The sequence below is a fragment of the Macrobrachium nipponense genome, chromosome 10, assembly GCF_015104395.2.
Source record: "Macrobrachium nipponense isolate FS-2020 chromosome 10, ASM1510439v2, whole genome shotgun sequence".
Taxonomy (NCBI): domain Eukaryota; kingdom Metazoa; phylum Arthropoda; class Malacostraca; order Decapoda; family Palaemonidae; genus Macrobrachium; species Macrobrachium nipponense.
The window spans coordinates 96,524,177-96,545,847 of NC_087204.1; the positions used below are offsets into that span (position 1 = coordinate 96,524,177).

General features: G+C 37.2%; 1 protein-coding gene and 1 pseudogene across 1 annotated transcript; one reads left to right on the forward strand and one right to left on the reverse strand.

Moving 5' to 3' along the window:
* LOC135223787 (general transcription factor IIF subunit 2-like) overlaps window positions 1-15,853 on the forward strand; it is a 36,690-nt pseudogene extending 20,837 nt beyond the window's left edge.
* Window positions 15,854-15,878: 25 nt separating this feature from the next.
* Window positions 15,879-21,671, reverse strand: LOC135223789 (mini-chromosome maintenance complex-binding protein-like). Its single transcript, XM_064262578.1, has 6 exons — window positions 21,624-21,671; window positions 21,180-21,353; window positions 20,641-20,882; window positions 19,617-19,773; window positions 17,279-17,364; window positions 15,879-16,059 (listed from the first exon to the last, which is right to left on the reverse strand). Exons 1-6 carry the CDS (start codon window positions 21,660-21,662, stop codon window positions 16,026-16,028), a joined length of 732 nt encoding a protein of 243 aa, XP_064118648.1. The 5' UTR covers window positions 21,663-21,671; the 3' UTR covers window positions 15,879-16,025.

Here is a 21,671-nt window from a genome sequence, read left to right on the forward strand (position 1 = left end):
CTGTCCCTTATTGAACTTTATTTAAACATACTCCTTATCTTAGGGTTTTAGGTTAGAGGTTGTATTTGTTTTGTCAAACGTAGCAGGGTGGTCATTCCTGATATCTTCAAAATTCTTTTTGTAAAAGGTTACTTTATGTGCACCTATGGAAAGACCAGATGCAGGCTGTTTCACCTCATCAATGTTCACTCTACAATTACTTTGCCACTAGTTTGTTGAGGGAATAATGCCATGCTTTTGAAGAAAAATCATAAAGGGGCTCCACTTTCCGTGAAACACATTACGTATTTTTTGAGTAGTTAGAGAATGACCCTCACATACAAAATATGTACTTGAAGTAAAACTGTAATTAAAAATGGAAGGTATTTAAAAATACTGATCTTTGACAATTGACACATAGATGTCTTAATTGAGTAAAAGTATGTTTGATCTGCTTTAGATTTTAGAATTTAAATATACGTAGTATGTACATACCTGTATGAAGCGTAGGGTCATTGCTTAATTGGTTGCTTATTTTTCTTAAGCTATTTGTTTTTATACATTCAAACTTACCTGTCAGATATATACATAGCTATTGACTCCGTCACGCCGACAGAATTTCGAATTTCGCGCACACGCTACAGTAGGTCAGGTGATCCACTGCGCTGCCGCTAGGTGCAGGAATAGGAACCATTCCGTTTTTCCATCAGATTTTTTCTGTCGGCCGTACTGGCAACATCGTTGTTGGTATCTCCGGCTGGATTTTGTTTTTGGATACAATTGATCATCGTTTTTGGACCCTTTGGTGACGTATTTGGATCGTTGTACTGGCATACGCTTTTTGTGGACCGTTATTTGGATTTTTGGCTTGGAATTTTCATCATGATGTCTGATTCTGGAAGTGTGGTGAGAATGTGTGTGAATGAAGGTGCAATTTGGTGAGAATGCCGAAAGCTTCGGTGATCCTCACACTGTATGTAAAATATGCAGGAAGTATGAATGCTCCGATGGATAACACTTGTCATGAATGTGATAGAGTTTGAGTGCTGAAGGGTGGAAGTCTCTAACTTCTTATTTAAAGAAATTAGAGAAAGACCGGTTAAGGAAGTCTTCTTCCAAAACCAAGCCTAGCTCTCTATCTTCAAGTGGTTTGGTGAGGAATATGGTACCCTCCTCTAACATTATGAACGCTCCTTGTAATTTTTCAGGACCTTCTCCGAATGCAGATCCTACGGACTCTGCTTCGGAGATCGCAAGCCTTAAAGCTGCGCTTATGAAAAATGGAGCGTAAATGGCTGCCATAGAAGGTAAGCAAAGTAGTGCTGTGGAAAGTGATGTGAATTTCCCCAGTGAAGTGGAGGAGGCGTCTGATTGGCTTCACAATTGCTCCCAGCCTAGACCTCTTTCAAGCTCCCAAGCCAGAGGAGAACGGAATGTCAAAAGCCTTACGAGGTTATGGAGGATCCCACCAGTTCAGACGTCTCTCGGCAGAATCTGTAACGTCACAGACTGCCAGAGAACGCATTAGAAAAAGCGTTCTACGTGAATGTTTTTCGTCTTCGGAGAATTCCTTACCTAAAAGAGGATGGAGATCAGCGGATCGTTCTCGTCCCATGAAGAGGATCTGGGAAGAATCGGGAATAAACTCGAGTCCGGAACGTTTATCGGAGGATTCCCCCGACGGAGATCGAGAAAGCAAAGGTTTTGGCTTCTCCCGCTAAGTCGTGGAGAAGGGTGGAGAAAGAATGCTCTCCTTCCTCTCGTTTTGACCAAAGAGAAGAAACGACTAAAATATTGAAGGATATGCAAGAGTCTATTGCTTCTCTAGTCGGGGTTCTTTCGAGAGATCCTCCAGAAGAAAGGATGTTATCTTCCTGTGAAGAAGTAAAAAAAATCCTTACTATCAACCTCCCAGAAAAGAAGATTCTTCTTCGGATGAAGGGTCTATTTTTCACAGACCACGTTGTTCGGGGCGCTAGGCGCCAGCCGAGCGCGAAGCGCCAGTCAGCCGCAAAGAACTACCAGTTAAGCGCGAGGCGCCAGCCAGGCGCGATGTGCCAGCTAGGCGCGAAGCGCCAGCCAGGCGCTATCCGATATCGTATGAGGATTCAGAATAAAGACTACTCTTCAGAACAACATTTATATCATAAGAAGAGTTTAGGTTTCTCTAAGGAAACTACTGGAACGACGGCCAAGTGCGAGACGCTAGCCAGACGCGATGCGCCAGCCGCGCGCGAGGATTCTAACAAGCATGAAAAGACAACCAGGCGTGAAGCGCCAGACTGCCGAGAAACGCCAACCAGGCTCGAAGCGCCACCCAGGCTCGAAGCGCCAGACTGCCGTGAAGCGACATAGAGGCGCGAAGCGCCAGCCAGACGCAAGGCGCCAGACTGCCGCGAAGCGCCAACCAGGCGCAAAGCGCTAGTCGAGCGCGAGGCGCCAGCCGCGCGAGAGGAGCCAGCCAGGCGCGAAGCGCTAGCCGAGCGCGAGGCGCCAGCCGCGCGAGAAGAGTCAACCAAGCGCGAAGCGCCAGCCAGGCGCAAGGCGCCAGCTGAACGTGAAGAGCTGGAAGAGCGAGAAGTTACAAGGAGTAACAGAAGATCTTTATATAGTCATGTAATGTCTTCGGATAGCGAGTCTCCTACAAATAGAAGCCCTAATTCAAGGAAGCAACCTGGTACATCGAAGGTTACAGTTTCGACCTCGATGTCTTAGGATGTTTTAGTGGAAAGGAAAGGGAGAGCTTCTAGATCTGTCAGTCTCTCTCCTTCTAGGAGTATTTCTCCTAAAGGGAATAGATCTACGGACAAAGATTCTCATAAAAGAGCTCGCTCTCCTTCTATGATGGAGTTGGACGAAGTGTCGGAGGAAGAAACCCCGAACAATGAGGGGGTATCTAATTACAAAGTGTTAGCCTCTCTTCTCCTGCAAGAATTTGGAGACTCTCTAAGCCCTGCAGCTCCTCCTTCCCCGAGATCTCTGTTCTCGAGTACGAAGATTCCTAAATCTTCTTCGTATTTAAAAATGAAGCCAGCCATATCAATGAAGAAGGCTATTCAATCTTAAATAATGGATGAAGGTGAAGAAGGAAGCTCAAAAGACAGTTTTTGTTTTTTGCACCTCCATATGTAAGCTCGGGGGTAGGAGAGGAATATGGTACAGGACAGAGGAAGCGATGGGACTTATGCTTCCATCTTCCGCAGAGGCGGATTTTTCAAGCTTGGTTGAAGCATCGAGGAGACATGCTTTGAATACAGCTAAAGCATATTGAGCATGTCAGAATTGGATCAGCACCTCAAGGACTTTTCATGTTTACTAGAAGTTTTTAACTTCTTGGATTGGTCCCTTGGAGTGCTGGCCAAGAAGGCAAATAAACCGAACCAGACGTTTTTAGAGCCTGAGGTTGTTACATTGCATCTTATCCTGTATGGATAAGGTGGTTCAGGATGTTCGGGAGGATTGTCATCTCTATTTGGATCAGGAGTAGTGAAGAAGAGATCATTATTTGGTTCATTTCTAACCAAAGCGGTATCTCCTTCACAAAGGTCAGCCCTTTTATACGCTCCTCTCTCGGATCACCTTTTCCCTTCGCACTTGGTGAAGGAGATTTCAAAGTCTCTTGCTGAAAAGGCAACCCAAGATCTATTAGTAACAATCCTCCAAGAAAATGAGACCAAACAGTACCAGTGGCGAGGAAGACTACTCGTACTCCGGTAGTGCCCTTTCGGAGAGGTTCCACCTCTCGTCCGCCTCCAACGAAAAGGAAGGCAGCAGAAAAGCAAGGAAGGTCCTCCTTTCGGTCTTTCAAGAGATCAAAATAGCAGCGAAGTCCTCCAAACATCTGTAGGGGCCAGACTCCTAAACTTCGTAGGGGCTTGGGCGACAAGGAAAGCCGATCTTGGACGCTAGCAGTCTTGGGGAAAGGTTACATTATACCTTTTCAGGACAGACCACCTTTGTCAAATTCCCCAAAGGGACTGTCGGCGAAGTACAAGGACCCTGTTCTGAGGGAGGCACTTCTTCAGATGGTGATAGGAATGAAGGACAAAGAGGCAATAGAAGAGGTTCAGGATCCGTTCCTCTCCGGGGTTTTACAACCGCCTGTTTTTAGTTCCAAAGGCATCCGGAGGATGGAGGCCAGTCTTGGACGTGAGCTACCTGAACAAAAATGTGGAAAAGAAAAAGTTCTCGATGGAGACTTCTGCCTGCGGTACTTTCAGCCCTGCAAAGAGGAGACTGGATGGTCTCTTTAGACCTGCAGGATGCATATTTCCACGTTCCTATTCACCCGTCATCAAAGAAGTATCTCAGGTTTGTGATACAAGGGAAGGTCTACCAGTTCAGGGCCTTGTGCTTCGGCCTCTCCATGGCTCCACAGGTATTTACGTACCTGATGCGGAACGTAGCCAGATGGCTACACCTGGAAGGCATAAGCGTCTCTCTTTAACCTAGACGATTGGTGGCTGATCAGAGCAAAATACCCCAGGAACAATGTTTGGAGGATCTGAAGAAAACACATAGAATTGACAAAAGAGTTAGTACTTCTCGTGAATCTCGAGAAATCGCAGATGATCCCCAGTCAGGACTTAGTCTATTTGGGGATTCAGATGAATTCTCGGGATTTTTCGGGTTTTTCCGTCCCAAGAAAGGATTCTTCGAGGGATTCAGAAAGCAACATCCTTCCTAAAGAAAGACAGGAGTTCAGCCAGGAAGTGGCTGAGCCTTCTAGGGACTCTTTCTTCCCTGGAACAATTTGTATCCCTAGGAAGACTTCATCTAAGGCTCTGCAATTCTTCCTAAGAGATCTTGGACTTGGAAGAAGGGCCATCTGTCGGACACTTTTCCTGGTAACAATAGAGGCGAAGAAACACCTAATGGGTGGGCTGCTCCCACTCAAAAAAGAAAAAACGAGGGAGTGTCCTAGAGGTTCGGAACCCAAACCAAATCTTGTTTCTCAGACGCTTCAGAGACGGGATGGGGAGCGACTCTAGGGGCAAGATAAGTCTCTGGCAAATGGAAGAAAGAGCAAAAGGATTGGCATATAAATGCCAAAGAACTATACTGCAGTGTTTCTGGCATTAAAATTCTTCGAGTCAGAAGTAAAAAATCAAGTGATTCAAGTCAACGCAGACAACACCACGGCGTTGGCTATATAAAAAAAGCTAAGGGGGGACGCACTCGTTTTCCCTATTCGAGATAATGAAGGATCGTTGTCATGGACGGAGGAGAGGAATATCACCTCCTGACCAGATTTGTAAAAGGGGAAACGGAATGTCAGAGCAGACAGGCTCAGCAGGACAAACCAAGTTCTCCCCACGGAGTGGACTCTGCACGAACAAGTCTGCCAAAGACTGTGGAACCTGTGGGGAAGGCCGCAGATAATTGTTTTGCGACATTCCTGTCAAAAAGAATAGAGAACTTCTGCTCCTTAGTAGAAGACCCGAGAGCAATACGGTGGATGCCATGCTACTGGAGTGGTCGGAACTCGACGCTTACGCTTTCCCTCCATTCAAGTTGCTAGTAGTGATGAAGAAGTTCGTAGCATCAACAGGGACGAGATTAACTCTCATCGCCCCGTTTTGGCCATCCCAAGATTGGTTCACAGAGGTACAGGAATGGACAGTAGACTAACCAAGATCTCTTCCAAACAGGATAGATCTTCTCAGACAACCCCACCCCCACTTCGAGAGGTCATCAAAAAAAACCTCCCCGCTCTCGCTCTGACTGCCTTTCGACTATCGAAAGATTGGTCAGAGCGAGAGGCTTTTCAAGCAAGGCTTCGAAAGCAATTGCTAGAGCCCGAAGATCGTCAACTATTCGGGTCTACCAACCGAAGTGGGATGTGTTTAGAAGATGGTGTAGGAAGAATAAGCTGTCCTCCTCGATACCTCTGTGACCAATATAGCAGATTTTCTGTTATTCTGAGAGAGGAATCCAAGCGTCCGTCTACCATAAAGGGATACCGAAGTATGCTCTCAGCGGTATTTAGAAATAGAGTTTAAACTTGGCAGAGGATAGAGATTTGCACGATCTGATAAGATCGTTTGAGACTTCAAAATCTATATCCGCTACTCCTCCAAGTTGGAATCTGGATGTTGTGCTCAAATTCCTTACATCAGAGAAAATTTGAACCTCCCGACCGTGCCTCGTTCAGAGATTGGACGAGAAAGTGTGTTTTTCTCATAGCCTTAGCGACGGCTAAAGAGAATAAGTGAAATCCATGCCTAGAATAAGTGAAATCCATGCCCTAGATTCTCGGGTGTTTTAAAGAAAGCCGCAGCCATCTGTTCTTTTCAAACTCTGTTTTTGGCAAAAAATGAGAACCCTTCGAAACCATGGCCAAGGAGTTTTGAAGTGAAAAGTCTTTCAACATTAGTGGGAGACGAAATTGAAAGAACTTTATGCACCCAGTTATAGCTCTTAGGTTCTATCTTAAAAAGAAAGAAGAGTTAAAGGCATGTAAAACAAAGTCTATGGTGCGCAGTTCGGGACACGAAAAGACCAATGTCCAAGAATGCGCTAGCGTATTTTATAGAAGTGTTATTATGGAGGCTCATAGCGATTGTGCAGAGGATTCCTTTAAAATATTACGAGTTAAGGCTCATGAGGTAAGAGCAGTGGCAACTCATTATCATTCCAAAAGAATATGTCCATGAAGGATATTATTAATGCGACTATTGGAGATGTAACTCGGTATTCGCATCCCACTATCTTAGAGATGTTAAAATTACCTATGACAAGTGCTTCTCTCTAGGCCCTTTTGTGTCTGCGGATACAGTGCTGGGACTGAGGACACTACCGATCCTTAAACTTTTATTAAAAGTCTAATATTTTCCCATACCATACCTTTGGGATGGGCTCTAACTTTCTTACCTGACGGCTAGTTGTTGCACAGGCGGCCATGCCTTGTTTAGGTAAGGAACTGTGAGTTTATCTTACAGGATAGGCTTGGATAGAAATGGTGTCTTTGATTACGTAGATCTCCACTATTTGAGGCGGGATTTTGTGGTTACTACTGGTAAAAAGTGCTTGGTGTCGCACAGACGGCCGTAGCCCTTGCTAGTAAGGAACTAGAAATGTGCCTTTTAAACGGAGTAGTATTAAAGACATTGTCTAAATTCGTACATGAACCTCACCTTTTGAGACAGTATCAGGATTTTTCTGCTGACAGGAGTACTTGGTGTAGCACAGGCGGCCTTGGTGCTTTGACAGTATGAGAATGTGGAATAGGTCTTACAAGCGAGGTAGTACAAATTGAAATTATTTTTGTTTATTTTTATTTTTTATTTTTCATAAAAATTAGTTGTAAAAGTAATTGTGATTGAGTTTTTTGGTTGTTTGCAAGGAGTTCGGGGATGACTTCTTGCAATCTTAGAAAACAACATTTGGTTAGGTTAAGGTGATCGGGATCGGGATTGTGCTCCTTAGTTAAAAAGGTTCTTGTCATATAAGTGGATTGAAAACCCTTTGACATAGCCCTTATAGGATCGACAAGTAAGTGGATAAGACCCCTTTGGCAGACCTACAAGAACTCTTAGCAATAGATCAATATCTCGCTGAGGCTCTTGAGACTAAGCAGACTCCTGGCATTAACCATGAAGTCTTCAGTCTAAAAACAGGTAGGAACCAAGGTTTTATTTTATTATTACCTACAACGATTGTGTGATTTCTGTTAAATCAGTTATTAGCTGTCTTTACCCTCCTCCAATGGGTGAATCAGCTATGTATATATCTGACAGGTAAGTTGAATGTATAAAAATGATATTGTTATGATACAATAAAGTTATACATACTTACCTGGCAGATATATACAGTTAAATTACCCACCCAGCCTCCCCTCAGGAGACAGATGGTGTAGAAAAAATCTGATGGAAAACAGGAATGGTTCCTATTCCTTGGCAACCCAGCGGCAAGCGCGGTGGGGGAAATCACCTGACCTACCTGTAGGCGTGTGCGCGAAATTCGAAATTCTGTCGGCGCGACGGAGTCAATAGCTATGTATATATCTGCTAGGTAAGTATGTATAAACTTTATTGTATCATAACAATATCATTTTATAAATGTAATTAACGATAACATGATGTGCAGTAGCTTGTATTAATACTTTAGTTGGATTTTTCTTTATTGACATTAGTATTTAATTAAATGTTAAGTAATACAATAGTATATACATTTTCAGATTCCAAAATATATGCGACAGAAATGGGGTGAAAATCCTGGAAATAGTGCAGAAGTTGGGAAGCTCAAAATTCAAAAGTAAGTTTGAACAGTATATATTGTAATTAAGCATATATTCTAAGGAAGTATGTGTTCTAAGATTAAGAGTAATATTGGTTTAGAATGTGGATTGTATAATTAAAGTATAGTTCACAGTCCAACAAAATCATGTAGCACTTATTTTAGATTCTCTTGTAAATGTGAGGAAATGTATACCCCTGAATATATCATTCAGATTCAGATGAATTCACAGCACAGTTGAATAATACCAGGTATTTTTCAACCCAGACTCATCAGTATAGTATTCTGATGGTATTGTGTCTCGTTTTAAAGTTTATTTTGTTGGTTACATATTGAATTTACTATTTAAGGAATGATGTTTCATTTTACTTCACTTTTGTCAAAGTTTTGGGCCTTGCTGTCATCTGCATTTTCTTTGACTGTGCTTCATACAGACAAGGGTTCTAACTAAGAGGTTTAATTACATTTTACGTACTTACTTGCAATTAACCTGTTGCAACTTGAATAGGAGAAGATTTAGACTAAATAAGCACTTTTATAAAGAAAGGGAAAAATATAGAATAGTGAAATGAACCTTGAGAAACAGCATTAGTGGTGGAGAAAGGAGTTGATGCATTATTTACAAACATATAAAAGTATAATGAGGAAGGTTCGCCAGAGGCCTATGTTTCTAAGGGGGTGCAAGGAATAAAAATTCCAAAGAAAGCTGAATTTAAGGTATGTGTGAAAGTGATTTAGGTACAACTTAAGTTAATGGAATTACCTTTCAAAAAGTTAGAGCATTGTATAGTATTTAAGTTTTGAATACAGTAGCATTGGTAGAATTTAAAGCAATGGAATGGCATTTTATAAAATTAGAGCAAAGTATGTTAATTGGATGGATTAGATTGTTTGCTTATTTTTGGGATGGGCTGAACCACTGCACTTTTGGGAACGAAGGATAGATGCAATAATTACTAATCAGGCAAAAAAGACAGGATAGCACAGGAGTATGATCGAGACCAGATGCCACACTAGGTATAGTAGCAGGGTAAGGTGATCAAGGGTAATGAAATCACTCAAAGAAGAATTAGATAAGAAGTGAAAGCTAAAGAGATTTGCCAATCTCTTCTGGACTATGAGATCAACCTGCATGTGGAACAGAGGAGGAAAATTTGATGTAATAATCTGTTGAAAATTTATTGGAAAACTTTGTTTTGGAACCCAGATGGGTTCCATAAGAGAAGATACAATGAAACTGAGAAGGAGAGACTGCATAGATTCACCAACATTAGGTGCCGTAAGGTCAGGGATACTGGTATCAAAGCAGCAGTTTCCCAATGGTAATTAAGAAGCAAGATGTGCAATTTTGCCTGCCCGAAACCCCAAGTGATCTATCAGGTGTATGGCTGAATAGTGGAGAGGTGAAGTGACAGGATAACTCAAATTATTTCATTTTACTTATTTTCCAATTTGTTTAGCACCCAGCCATGACAGGTTAAGGTAGATGTTTGTATTTGTGGGGCATAAATATTTGAAATTTTGAATTTTCATGTTCCTTACATACTGACGTTTTATTTTACTAGAAGTGCCTTCCTTATAGATCCTCCAATTATCTTGATCTACTAGTTCTTCATTTCACTATGGCAGTGAATGATGTTTGGGACAGTCTGTAGGGATGTTCACCTGAGAGAATAACTCAGGATTGCTTGTCTAATGAATGACTCAATTTGAGTTGAAGTGTGCCATGCATGTTTTAACACAGTAAACTGTGGGTTTGTATTTTTGAAGTACATGTATGTTATTTTAAAGGTTCCAATTAAAGGAAATATATATGTATTACTTTAGCTACAAAACAGGTTTTGACGTAGGAAAAACCTATTTTTGGTAGTTGCCGGTGAGTCCATGATGTACCAGCACTCTCCATGGTGACTAGACTGATATCAAAGAAATATCTTTTAGCCTGGTCTTGTAGCCGAATATTGTGTTGTAATGATAAACACTTTGACATGTGATAGAGTATAATAGACTCAAAGACAAGAGGGCATTTTCTCTCATCATCAGTGAGGCTGAACCTAGTTTTTCCCAAGTCAAAATCTGGAAGAAGTGACAATTGTGCATGCACGTTGGCCATCTTGTTTATGACCAGGCCAGTTAAAAAACCATGTTTTTTATGTTACTTCATTGCATAATTCACTTAATGTAAATGTATTCATATACTAGTATAGCATTAATGTTTGTTTAATGTTACAGTTAATGATTTCAGTAGTGAATCTGAACAAAAATACTTATTATTTGGTCCTCTGTTAATTTTGTTTCAGAATTCCTGGCAGACTGCCTCAAGTAACTTTTTCATGTGGGGAACAGTATTTGAATGATGAAGAGATTCCAAGGGAGCACAAGTTTATTTTGCATCCCATCAAGGAGATGACATTGGGTGTTTTTTCACATGTCCCAGGTGAGTTGTAGTTCATGTTATGATGTTATAAGTAGTATGTTCATACAACAAAATATTTCGTGATATTTTGTGCTTAGTGCCTTTTTTATTAAGGTTTGATTAGCTCATTTATTGTTGTATATGTTGGAGATGAAATCATTATTCTTTTCATATGATCCTGAAGTTGTGACAGGAATACTACTTCCAATCTCTAACATAAATTGGGAATTACAGTATATATTATTTGTTTATTGCTTCTTCTTTACAGTAGTATATGATGTGTATTACAGTACAACTTATATTTTAAGGAAAGATAGACTTACCTAAGTTGACCAAGTTTTAACTTGCAGATAGATTATATTTTTTGAGATTTTTTCTGCCTAAGCTAAGCTCAGAGATCTCTTTTATAGAAACTGATTTATGTGGAAAAATTTTTCTGTGGTTAGTCTGTGAAGCATAGGCTAGTAAGTGTAGAGAGTTGGGATGAATTTGTGTTGGGCACAGCTTGACAGAAAAAGCTGTCTTGCTATTTTTTGTATTTGTTTGTTCCATTTATTCAAAATTAAATATTTTCCTTGAATAATCTGCTAGTGTTCTGTCTAATTCATTCTTTGATAGGGTAATGTTTTATAGTAATACTCAGTTTTTAGAATCTGCAGTATTCCTAAATTCCCCATTAGTATGTGATTGCATGTAAAGTATTGAATTTTTGTGTGGAATCTTTTGTCGGTACATTTGATCCATACACAGTATTTGACTCTCATAATTTATTCCAACATCAAAGTTTATCAGTTACCATGTGTTTTTGCTTTTATTTAATGAATCAGTAGTAATTATCATAAAATAATAAATGTTTGTTTCATTTGTACAAATGATTGCTTTAATGTCCTGGTTCAAAGTGGGCAACTTTTACATATACAGTGGGCCCCCCGTATTCGTGTTCTCCGGATTCGCGGACTCACACATTCGCGGATTTCTCTTGTGAACGTTTCCCCGCATTATTCGCATAAAATTCGCGCATTCGCGGTATTTTCTATGAGAAATATCCACAAATTCCTGGTTTTTTTTTATCAATTTCATCATAAAATGCACTTTTTTGTGATAAAACTATTAAAAAAACCAAGTATGAACATTTTTTGTAGTTTTTCTTGAGTTTTAACTAACAAAATAGCCTGTTTTTAGCGTTTTTATAGGGGTTCCAAACATTCGCGGGTTCTAACTATTCACGGGGGGTCTGGTACGCATCCCCCGCGAATACGGGGGGGACCACTGCACTACAGCAAAATAATAGTCCTGTTGCTTTTGTTAGGAGAGGTTACCCTCCATAAGGTTAGATTCTTATCTCGCCTATTCAATTCACTTAGATTTGTTCTGAAAGAGATGTATAAATATATATAACATGTAGTTTATTTTGAAAAAATATCATGCTTGTACCAGGCAAACCATTGCCTTGGATAGCTGGATATCTTCCTTGGTGGAAACATTGTTGAAGTGTCATAATTGTTGAAGAGGGTCTAAATTACTAACATAATCTTAAGAGTAGGAAACCAGGAACTTTTATTTATTAATTAATATGGTGGAAAGTATAAATAACTTGCAAAAGGCCTATGCTGTTATGTCAGGTGAGGCATACCTTGAAACAATATAACAAATGAACGACAATGTAGAAACAAATAGGAAGACTCAAAGCAGGAGGAGGGAGTAAGTGGTGTGACGTGTGGAATGAGGATATACGTACAGTATCAAAGATATGGTAGAATCAGTGTGTACAAAGGACCATTTGAAGAGAATAGAAAAAAGCCCTCAAATTGTTAGAGGAAAGACATCAAGGAATAAGAGAAAAAATATTGGAACTTGGAACATAGTTTGGATCTGATATTTTGTGGTCATAACACTGGAAAAAAAAATCAACCAAGCTGAGAGGTAGAGGGGAAAAGAGAAAATAAAACAAAGCTTAGTTGCCTTCTTGCCTTCCTCTTTGAACAGTTTTCAAAGGCCTTGTTTCAGAGACCTACTGCTGATATTTTAGCCAATGTTTGCTCACATAACATAAGGGAAATATGTTGCAGTGACTGTGTACACCAAGAGCATATTATGTGAGGTTGTCTTTCAGTAAAGTAGATGGCATGAATTTCTGGCATAGGTGGCTAAGGTGGCCTGAACATTTTCTCATGTATATATCACAGGAGGAAGTTTTAATTTTGGGCTTATTACTTTATCATGGTAGTTGTACTGTGAAGAAAGCATGTCCAACTTGATGTTAACATGAAAAGGCTTTGAAAGCAAGAAACTGTACTAAAACATAAACCAAAATATGTACGGTAAAAACAATTAAAATTGGAAAGGAAAAATAAAACAGCTCAATAGGAGGGAAGAAGGTATGAACTCTTGAGCAGAATTGATTTATTTTTGAAACATTATCCTTTTTGTGCTTTCAGCAAGTGGGAGTGGTGATGGAGGAGGAGCAGAAGTTGAAAAGCTGTACATGGAAGGACAGGTTATTCAGAAGTTTGAATGTCAACCAGTGGGTGAGTTTACAGTTGTATATTAATTTTAGATATAGTGGGTACAATCATGCATTGTAAAAGAATAAAAGTATTATAAAGTATTATGGATGTTATAGGTATTATGGATGTTATATGAAGAGGACTAACAATAGGATTACCAACAAAGGGATTTTGACTTAGGAAAAATCTATTTCTGGGCGAGGAAGCCGTGTCGCCCAGTGAAATAGGTCTTCTTTAGCACTATTTCTAGTAAAATATTGCTATAAATACCAGAGAACTGCTTTTCCAGAGATTAGGTTTTTATTTAAAAGTCTGAAAAATGTTTTTGCCTGAGACTTCTTATTAAACCTAACTATTATAATAGTAGTTACATACCATGTTATGAAATCTGTTTGCAATTTGAATTTACAAAAGTTGCTAATTTGCTAATTATACTTGACTCTCTTCTATTTTCATATTTTATAAGGACTGTACAGGTTCATGGTAAATATAATTTTACTCAGTTTTAAATTTACCAGTTGTGTATTGCATTCTAGAATAGGAGAATTATCTTTTTCAATAATTTACAATCTGGTCATATTGAAGACTTCATCTTAACCAGATTAAAATTTTTTTACAGTGGATAGGTATTATATGAATCAGAAGAAGGCTGCTGTCATCAAAGCAGCACAGCCAAACAGGAAAGCTGGTTTCATTGATAGGCCTGTGAATTCCTACAGACCAACTGCAAAACATGCGCATACAGTAAGTATGCATTGCTTTTTTACTTATTATTTCTGTTTGGTAGGAAGTAAATTTTTTTATGTAATTATTGAGACTCATTAATATGCATCATTATTTGTTGAAAGTATTATTAGTTACTGTAATACATACTGCCAAAATGTTTGTGCTTTGGCTGATAATTGTCATCTTTTGTTCATTCTAACAGGTTGAACTTGAAGAAAGAAAGAAACAAGAGGGTAAGAAAGCAAGGGATGATAAAGAGAGAGTTATATGGAGATGTTGTTACTGCCTTTGAAAAACATCAGTATTACAATATCAAGGACTTGCAAAAGCTTACTCGTCAACCCATTGTAAGTGTCAAGTTTTGTGGTTTTAGTTTTTTTTATTTCTGTTACTAGCTGTGGGATATCATTATGTTTAATACTGCAAGTTGCAGCTATGAAGTCTCAGAGGTTGGTATGGAGGAATAAAAAAACATATGGCAAGATTTAAAATTACAAGTTTGGGTAATTCAACCACTTTGTAAGGCTAATCTTCAACCATGTTGAAAGTTCAAATAAAACTTCAGGGAGGAAGTTGTTTTATGTTAGACCAAAATATTCAATTTCAGAAATAATAGTTTATGTTTACACCTGGGGGGAATGTACCAATATCTATTTCAGTTCTTGTTTGAATCAAATATCAGTATGAAAGTATTGACCTCAGCCTGGTGTTGAGAGACCCCCTCAGTAAAGTACCAACCATGTATCTCTCCCTTGCTCTCATTCTGTATGAATATTTCGGTCTAGTAATTTGCATGTGAAATCAGTTTTTTATTGAGGAAAGTTGTATTAAATTTCTGCTTCTCATCAGGATCAAACCAGGATCTAGACAAAGGGGTAAGGTGCCAACCAACTGAAAGAATTAGAATTCTCTTTATATACCCTTGAAATTATCAGTCGTACTTGAACACATGTATGGCTGGTCTAAGATATAGAGAGATAGAAAGAACAGCAGTTATTATGGCATACCCATCTTTATTAAAGTTATCAAGATTCTCAGCTTAGTAGCACAACTAAATACATTTAATAATTGTGCAGTTGACTATATATCCTTGTAATTGATACTTTTTAGATTTTATAGTAAAATTTAATGTCAAGTCCTAAAGTTTTGATCAGGACAAACAGGGCCATAGGACCAGTAATTCATGTAGAATTAACCTGGTGGTAAGTTACAATAGGTTAGTTTGATCAGGATTTCCCCACATGGAAATATGGTTTCTTTTGTAAATGGTAGTTTTATAATTAAGTAGTTTAATCAGACACACTTAAATAATTATGTTAACTCTCAGAAGGCTGTTATCAAAAAACATGTTATGGTATAAATTGTAATAAAGATTTAGTCACTGAGTATATTAAAAATATTACATTATGCACATAGTTCATGCTTAGTACTTTTTAAATTTTTTCACAGGGTATCAGATAGTAAATGGAAATTTTTTCTTCCTTCCAGACATATTTGAAGGAGATTCTAAAGGAAGTCTGTGACTACAATGTACGAAATCTAATAAGAATACATGGGAACTTAAACCAGAATACCGGCACTATAAGAGAGATGAAGCAGAAGCTGCAGATGATCCTGGTAGTGATTAACAAACATGTTGTTTTTAGTTTTGTTTATATTGATGACCTTATTATGAATCTTAGGGACAGGCCTGTTTAGTATCTGCCTTTTATATGTGTTTGTACCAAACTCCAAGTTATATTAGAAGGGTTTAATTGGTTAATGTATAACTATGCACATATAAAGGTATTGTAATTCTGTGATAAACAGGTTGCCGTGGTCTTCTGTATTACATTTATTTCTCATATTTTACTTTTAAGTAATTTTTGTCAGTTTTGTCACATGATCAGTTTCAATATTTGTTACAATTCTGGAAAGAACTGTTATATACCAACTTGTGTTTAGTAATTATATAATGGAATGGAAAAATAAAATCACAACTTTTGTATTTTGATTTTCATTTAAAGTGTACAAAAGTATGAATTATCAAAAGCGTAAGCTAATGGTTATAGTTATAAAAAAATAAAACATATATACATGGTAGCTTCCTTAATTAGTGGAAGTCAAGCGCATTTTTCTTTCATTTTCTAAAATTTTAACACTTCTCCAAACATCCAGTGTTAGGCTTTTTCACCACAGCTCACAGTTATCAATCTGTAAAAATGCAAATAATTCAACTTTAGCAAAACAGAACTTAGTATGATTGGACAGGTTACCAGTAAGCCCTTTTACACAAAGCTAACAGGAGTTCAGGCAGAAAGTACAGAAGACAGTGGAGAAGGCGTATTTCTTGTCCAAGTAAAAAAAGGTGATATAGAAATGTTTATCATGGTTACGATGGTGAATCTGTGGCTCTTGTAAACAATTTCAGTGAGAGACTGATACCAAGGAGATTATTATTCTACAATCAATGTAAACATTCACATGGAACAACTTCTAAATGGTCATTAACTTGGTACGCAAGCTGCCATACACAAGAATGCCTGTATCAGAAAAAGGGAAAACATAAATGAATAATAGCTGAGATAACAATTGCTAACACATATAAGGGGCCACGTCACATTGCACAGTACTAAATCTTTCATACCAATTAATTAAGACTGTAAACATTTACTGACTGTCTTATTGATGGAGATTTTCACAAGTTGCAGAAAGTTTGTAATATTGCAGTTTCATCTACATTTGCCTTAACTTTTTGACAATGTTGAAGCCTCTGTTGAGTACCTTAATTATTTACATCATCTATGTTTCATATTCCATTCACCATAAGGACAACCTCTAAGGAAACTTGTTAGCTTAAGGCCCTTATTAGTTTTCTCCCAAACACGTTTACAAATTCTAGTAATAACTACATTCATAAATACTACCTAAAACAAGGAAAAGAGCACATGTAGTTAGTGGGTATACATAATGATCTAATATAATAAAACAGCTTAATGAGGTGATGGCTGCCCTTGGTAGTGAGTAAAAGTTACTGGAGATATTATTAAGACTTGTCCCTGTTGCTAAATAACCACTGGTTCCATGCACACACCACACCACAAACAAACAAACAAACAATAAGACTTGTCCTGGAATATGAAAATGACTTAACCCTTTGGTTTCTCAGAATATGAAATGACAAACCTTTTAGTTTCTCAGCAAGGGTGAGATAGTAATAGAACGAACTATGAGTATGCCATGCTTTGTGGTAAATATGCTAGTGTTTCAAAAATATAGTTATGAAAAGAGTGAATTATAAAAAGCAGTCAATATTAATCAGTAATACATTGCTTGTAAGTCCTTCAAAGCAAATCCTTCAAACTTTCTTAAGAATTGATAGTTTTAGTTACTCAAACTTTCCTGAGACAACTAAACCCATGAAAACATTTACCTGGCAAGTATAAGAAGGTTGTGAAGATCCTCAGCATTAATGCTATTATCATTTCTGCGACTCTCAACAAAATCATCTTGTACCATCTGAAAATAATTATGAAAAGTTCTACATTTCCAAAAAAGAATAATGCATTTGAATTCATTCACTGTAAAATTACTAATAATTTGCTGACAAAAAAAATTGCAAATTGCCTCTAAGTAATGTTAACATTCACTTTCATAAGTACTTATAGGTGCTAGATACTAAGAGAATGTGCTCCATTATTTTAACTCAAAATGAGCTAATGACCATTCAGCTGGTTCTCAGACTGAACAAAATGTGGAGATTTGAGGATGCCACAACAGCTAAAGAACTAAAGTCCAGCATACATTTACCTCAACAAAATGGGCTTCCTTCCTCATCTGACAGAACTTTTACAGGCAAGAGGAGTGAAAATCTTGAGAGAATACAATAATGAAGATATGTATAGCAAATATGGGATTGATGATTGAAAGGGGTAAAAAGGTGAGGATATTGGTACTAAATGGATGAAAGATTACACATATGGCAGGCATTATGATAGAAGGTAACTGGGTAAACCTTATTCCCTGTAGCCTATGACAGTCTGACAGCCCTTGCATGGGTTAATGTGGTCATATTTGCCCCAACTTCGTACAATGCTCTACCGGTAACCACATACCACTTTATCATTTAAACGATGTGAAAATGGACCTAGCATATTCCAGCCTTTATAACTGTTACATATGATTTGAAAATAAATATCAGCCTGTTGTACCAGTTATTTTAAGGATAGCAGTTCTGAAAAGCCATAACATTTTCAAGTTACTAAGGTTACACATTTTTTTGCTTTCTACTGAAGACAACTATTTAAACTGAAGCAGCTTCAATGTTGGGAAGACTAATTTAATTTAATAACTGCAAACCATACACGATGAAGAGATTTAGAGCAGTTAATAAACTCTGCATATTGGGGCCCTTTATGCGTTATATCTTCAAGTGAATATTGAAATAAATTTTATTCTTAAATTTAGTATATCAAAATTTTGTCTGTTGACTAACTGGGAATGAGGTTGAATGACGGCTTTAAATTTAAACATTTTTTCCAAGTGAAAGCCATTTAAGCTCCAGAATCACTTTCATATATCATTATTGCACATACATAATTGGGAACTTAGTTACAATGGAGTTTGAGTGATTCACTACCTTCAAATTCAAATGATTCATTTGAGAACTTCAAAGCTATAGAGTGGTTTCCATGTCCTTAATTTCTGTGCATGAAAGTTATTCAGTAGTACTGAGCATTTGTTTGTCTGCTATGAATGAACATTCTTCTTCAATATCTAATTTTATTTAGCTCAACAGTTACTGTTCTTTTGGGCTGTAACATCATTTCCCTCTTCTTCTTTTTATACTTCAGACTCTATTTTTAGAATGTGCTGGAAAATACATTTATATTTTAGGCTTAATCAACAATTAATTCCCCCAATTGCTTTTCCTTATAACATAAAGTAACGTTGTGCTGTCTTGCTTTATTTTGTTAAAAGAAACTAGTCAATTAAATACTAGAAAATCTCACTTGCTTATTCTTAAATCTGACAACATTTTCCTGTTAATTTTATTATTCTTATAATTTTGAAGGAAATTCAGGTATAAAGTGCACAGGATATATATGGAAACAACAACGTAAAAACGTTTAAGATGATATTTTCATAAAATTCAATGGTTACACTAGAGTAAGTACCAAGTCATTTCCTGATTCTCATAGGGCCAGCCTGAAGGATTTTTTCTTTAAGATTAGAGGGTTGAAAATAGGAGCAAGACAAGATTAAATTGGACAGCTAGTATGCAAGAGACCAAAGGGAAAGATGTGCCATGAGGCTAAAGAACCTACAGTGTGAGCAACAAAACATGTTATAGGAATTGTAATTGGAAATATGGAAATTTAGATACAAGGTCATTCAGCGCTGAAAGGAGGAAAATAGAGGGAATAAAGGTTTAAAAATGTAACAGAATCAACACCTTGCAGTTGCACTATGAAACAAATGTTAGGAGAGGGAGGAAAGTAAATGGAAGAAAGAGAATATGAATGGCGGTGCAGTAAATAGATGAAAGAAGTAGAAGTTGCAGCTTGGGACTAAAAGTCTGCTGCAAAGAACCTGAAGTAATGCCTACAGTGAACTGTGTTAGGTCATCACACTGACGGCACTAACCACCTATACTGTAGGTACCTATTCCTTTCCAACCTGTAGGCTAATAAAAAGTACCATGCAACAGTTAACATCAAGGATATATGAAAATGAGTTAAAAACTAAATTTTCTTAGGTTACAATCTTACCTTTTGCATATCTTCAGAAAGTTCATAATCAATGAGTCTAGCAGCAGTTAAATAAAGTCTTATTCTTCTCAAAATATCTGTAGTTAATTTTGATTCAATGCGACAAAAAGCTGAAGCAACATCAGTGTGAGTGGGACTTAGTCGAATTTGTGCATCACTGAAATTTAAATTATATAGAATTACAAAACTATCTACATAAGAAAAGTTTCCAATAATTCCATGTAAACTTAAGTGACTCTCAAACTTACAGTCAAAACATAACTGTTAGAAGATTAAATATAAATGATAAACTTTGAAATTTTATAGAACTCTAGCCCAAGACTGAGAATCATAATTTTGACACATGATTATCCTTTATCTGACAAATGGTGTTAATGGGCATCCTCTAACAAACAACCCATATACAGCATGCAGAAACATAATCAGTACTACTTCACCTGCAAACTGCATCTGTAATTCCATGAAATTTCCATTTTTATTCCTGTATCCAATTTAAATTGTTTAGTTCATTATGTAAGTTTATGGCTTTTTGTAAAAAGTTTAGTTTGTATTATAAATCATGAATTAAATTCCAAATGACCAATAGAATCATTAACAAACCAAAGTAATTATATGAAAATACAATAAGATTTGTGTACGTATAACGAGACACATGACAACTGTATTGAGTAAATTAGGCAGCTTCACATACCATTCATCAGTTATTATTAATTCTGGAAATACTTGATGCACAATACACATCTCTTGAGAACACATCACTCATGTAAATTGTTGAGCTAACGTAATTAATAATATAGTACAAGAAAGAATGAGGAAGAGTGTATGATATAAGTAACAAACACGCAAACTAGCTTGTTAAAGGTTCTTCATCTCAATCTGTATTTTCATGATAAAATGATTAAATATTTACAATCCAGGTACCTGCACATAATGGATATTTCCAACCATTTACATTAAACATTATGATCATACATGGTGATATTTTAATATGAATAAAAGTTTAAATTGACCATAAATTACAAACCTCATTATCATTGATTTTCCTTCTGACAAGATAAGAACAGGAATATTGGTATGCTGTTCAATTGGGTGGTACTGGAAGTCATAATCTATTTTCTGCCAGTTAATGACATTGCCCAAAGCTGTCAAATTCTGAACACCTTTAGAATCTAACTGACCAGCTGTGAGGGCAGTTTCATCAACTATAAAGTGAGTGTGTTTACTCAACTGAAGAATTCCACTTACAAGACGATTAGCTTTGTAGTCCTGAAATTGAGTAGAAAAAAAAAAGATAATACAAGTACTTGAAAATTTATGCTCTATTAATAAAATTGTACATTTAGTTAAAGCAAGTTCTGAAACAACAGAGGCAACGAAAATTGCACAGGGTCAAAATGATGACTGTTCCCATCCTTGCATTTGACAGACCTTTTACTTTAAATTTCATGGTGTTCAAATTACCTGCCTGACTTGATGCCCAACTACATACACCTGAAGTACTAAGTTTTCAAGGAAACCATGCATGAATATAAGATCACTAAAACAAAAACCATAATAGTTTACCTTTTTAGGAATGAATGTGCTTGTATTCATATTGGATAGTGTCATGGAGAGAAAATGTGACTGGGTTACCAAGGTACTAAGGAACTGGTACAAATGTGTTGTATACTGTTGGTCCTGCAGCACTTTATTTATTCCGGACAAGTTGACACAGTATTTTCCAACAGCAACAACATCCTGTTTGTGATGATAATATATTCAATTTATACCTCACATACCAGGTACATGAATATTCACTGAAATATGAAAGCAACAACTGGCTTTTGTTTAAAAAAAAAAAAAAAAATAATAATTTTCTTGTCACAGCAGAACTAAGAATACAAAACTTGAAGATTTCATAAGAAACAAAAATAAAATAATAAAGCACAGCAAAAATATACTATACAATCATGATGTTTCAACTAAAAATAGTACCCCTTGCAAAGTAATTTTTTAAAAGTTCTTTACCTGCCTAATATAAACAGAAGACATTAAGTGCGCAATCATCAGCTCTGC

What these genes read in the sequence shown, in the direction of transcription:
- LOC135223789 (XM_064262578.1), bottom strand. Translation starts at nt 21,662, where the DNA reads ATGATTGCGCACTTAATGTCTTCTGTTTATATTAGGCAG. An exon ending in GGAAAATCAATGATAATGAG is followed by an intron (nt 19,774 to 20,640) that starts GTTTGTAATTTA and finishes TTTAAATTTCAG; the next exon opens with TGATGCACAAATTCGACTAA. An exon ending in TTTCTGAAGATATGCAAAAG is followed by an intron (nt 17,365 to 19,616) that starts GTAAGATTGTAA and finishes AATTATTTTCAG; the next exon opens with ATGGTACAAGATGATTTTGT.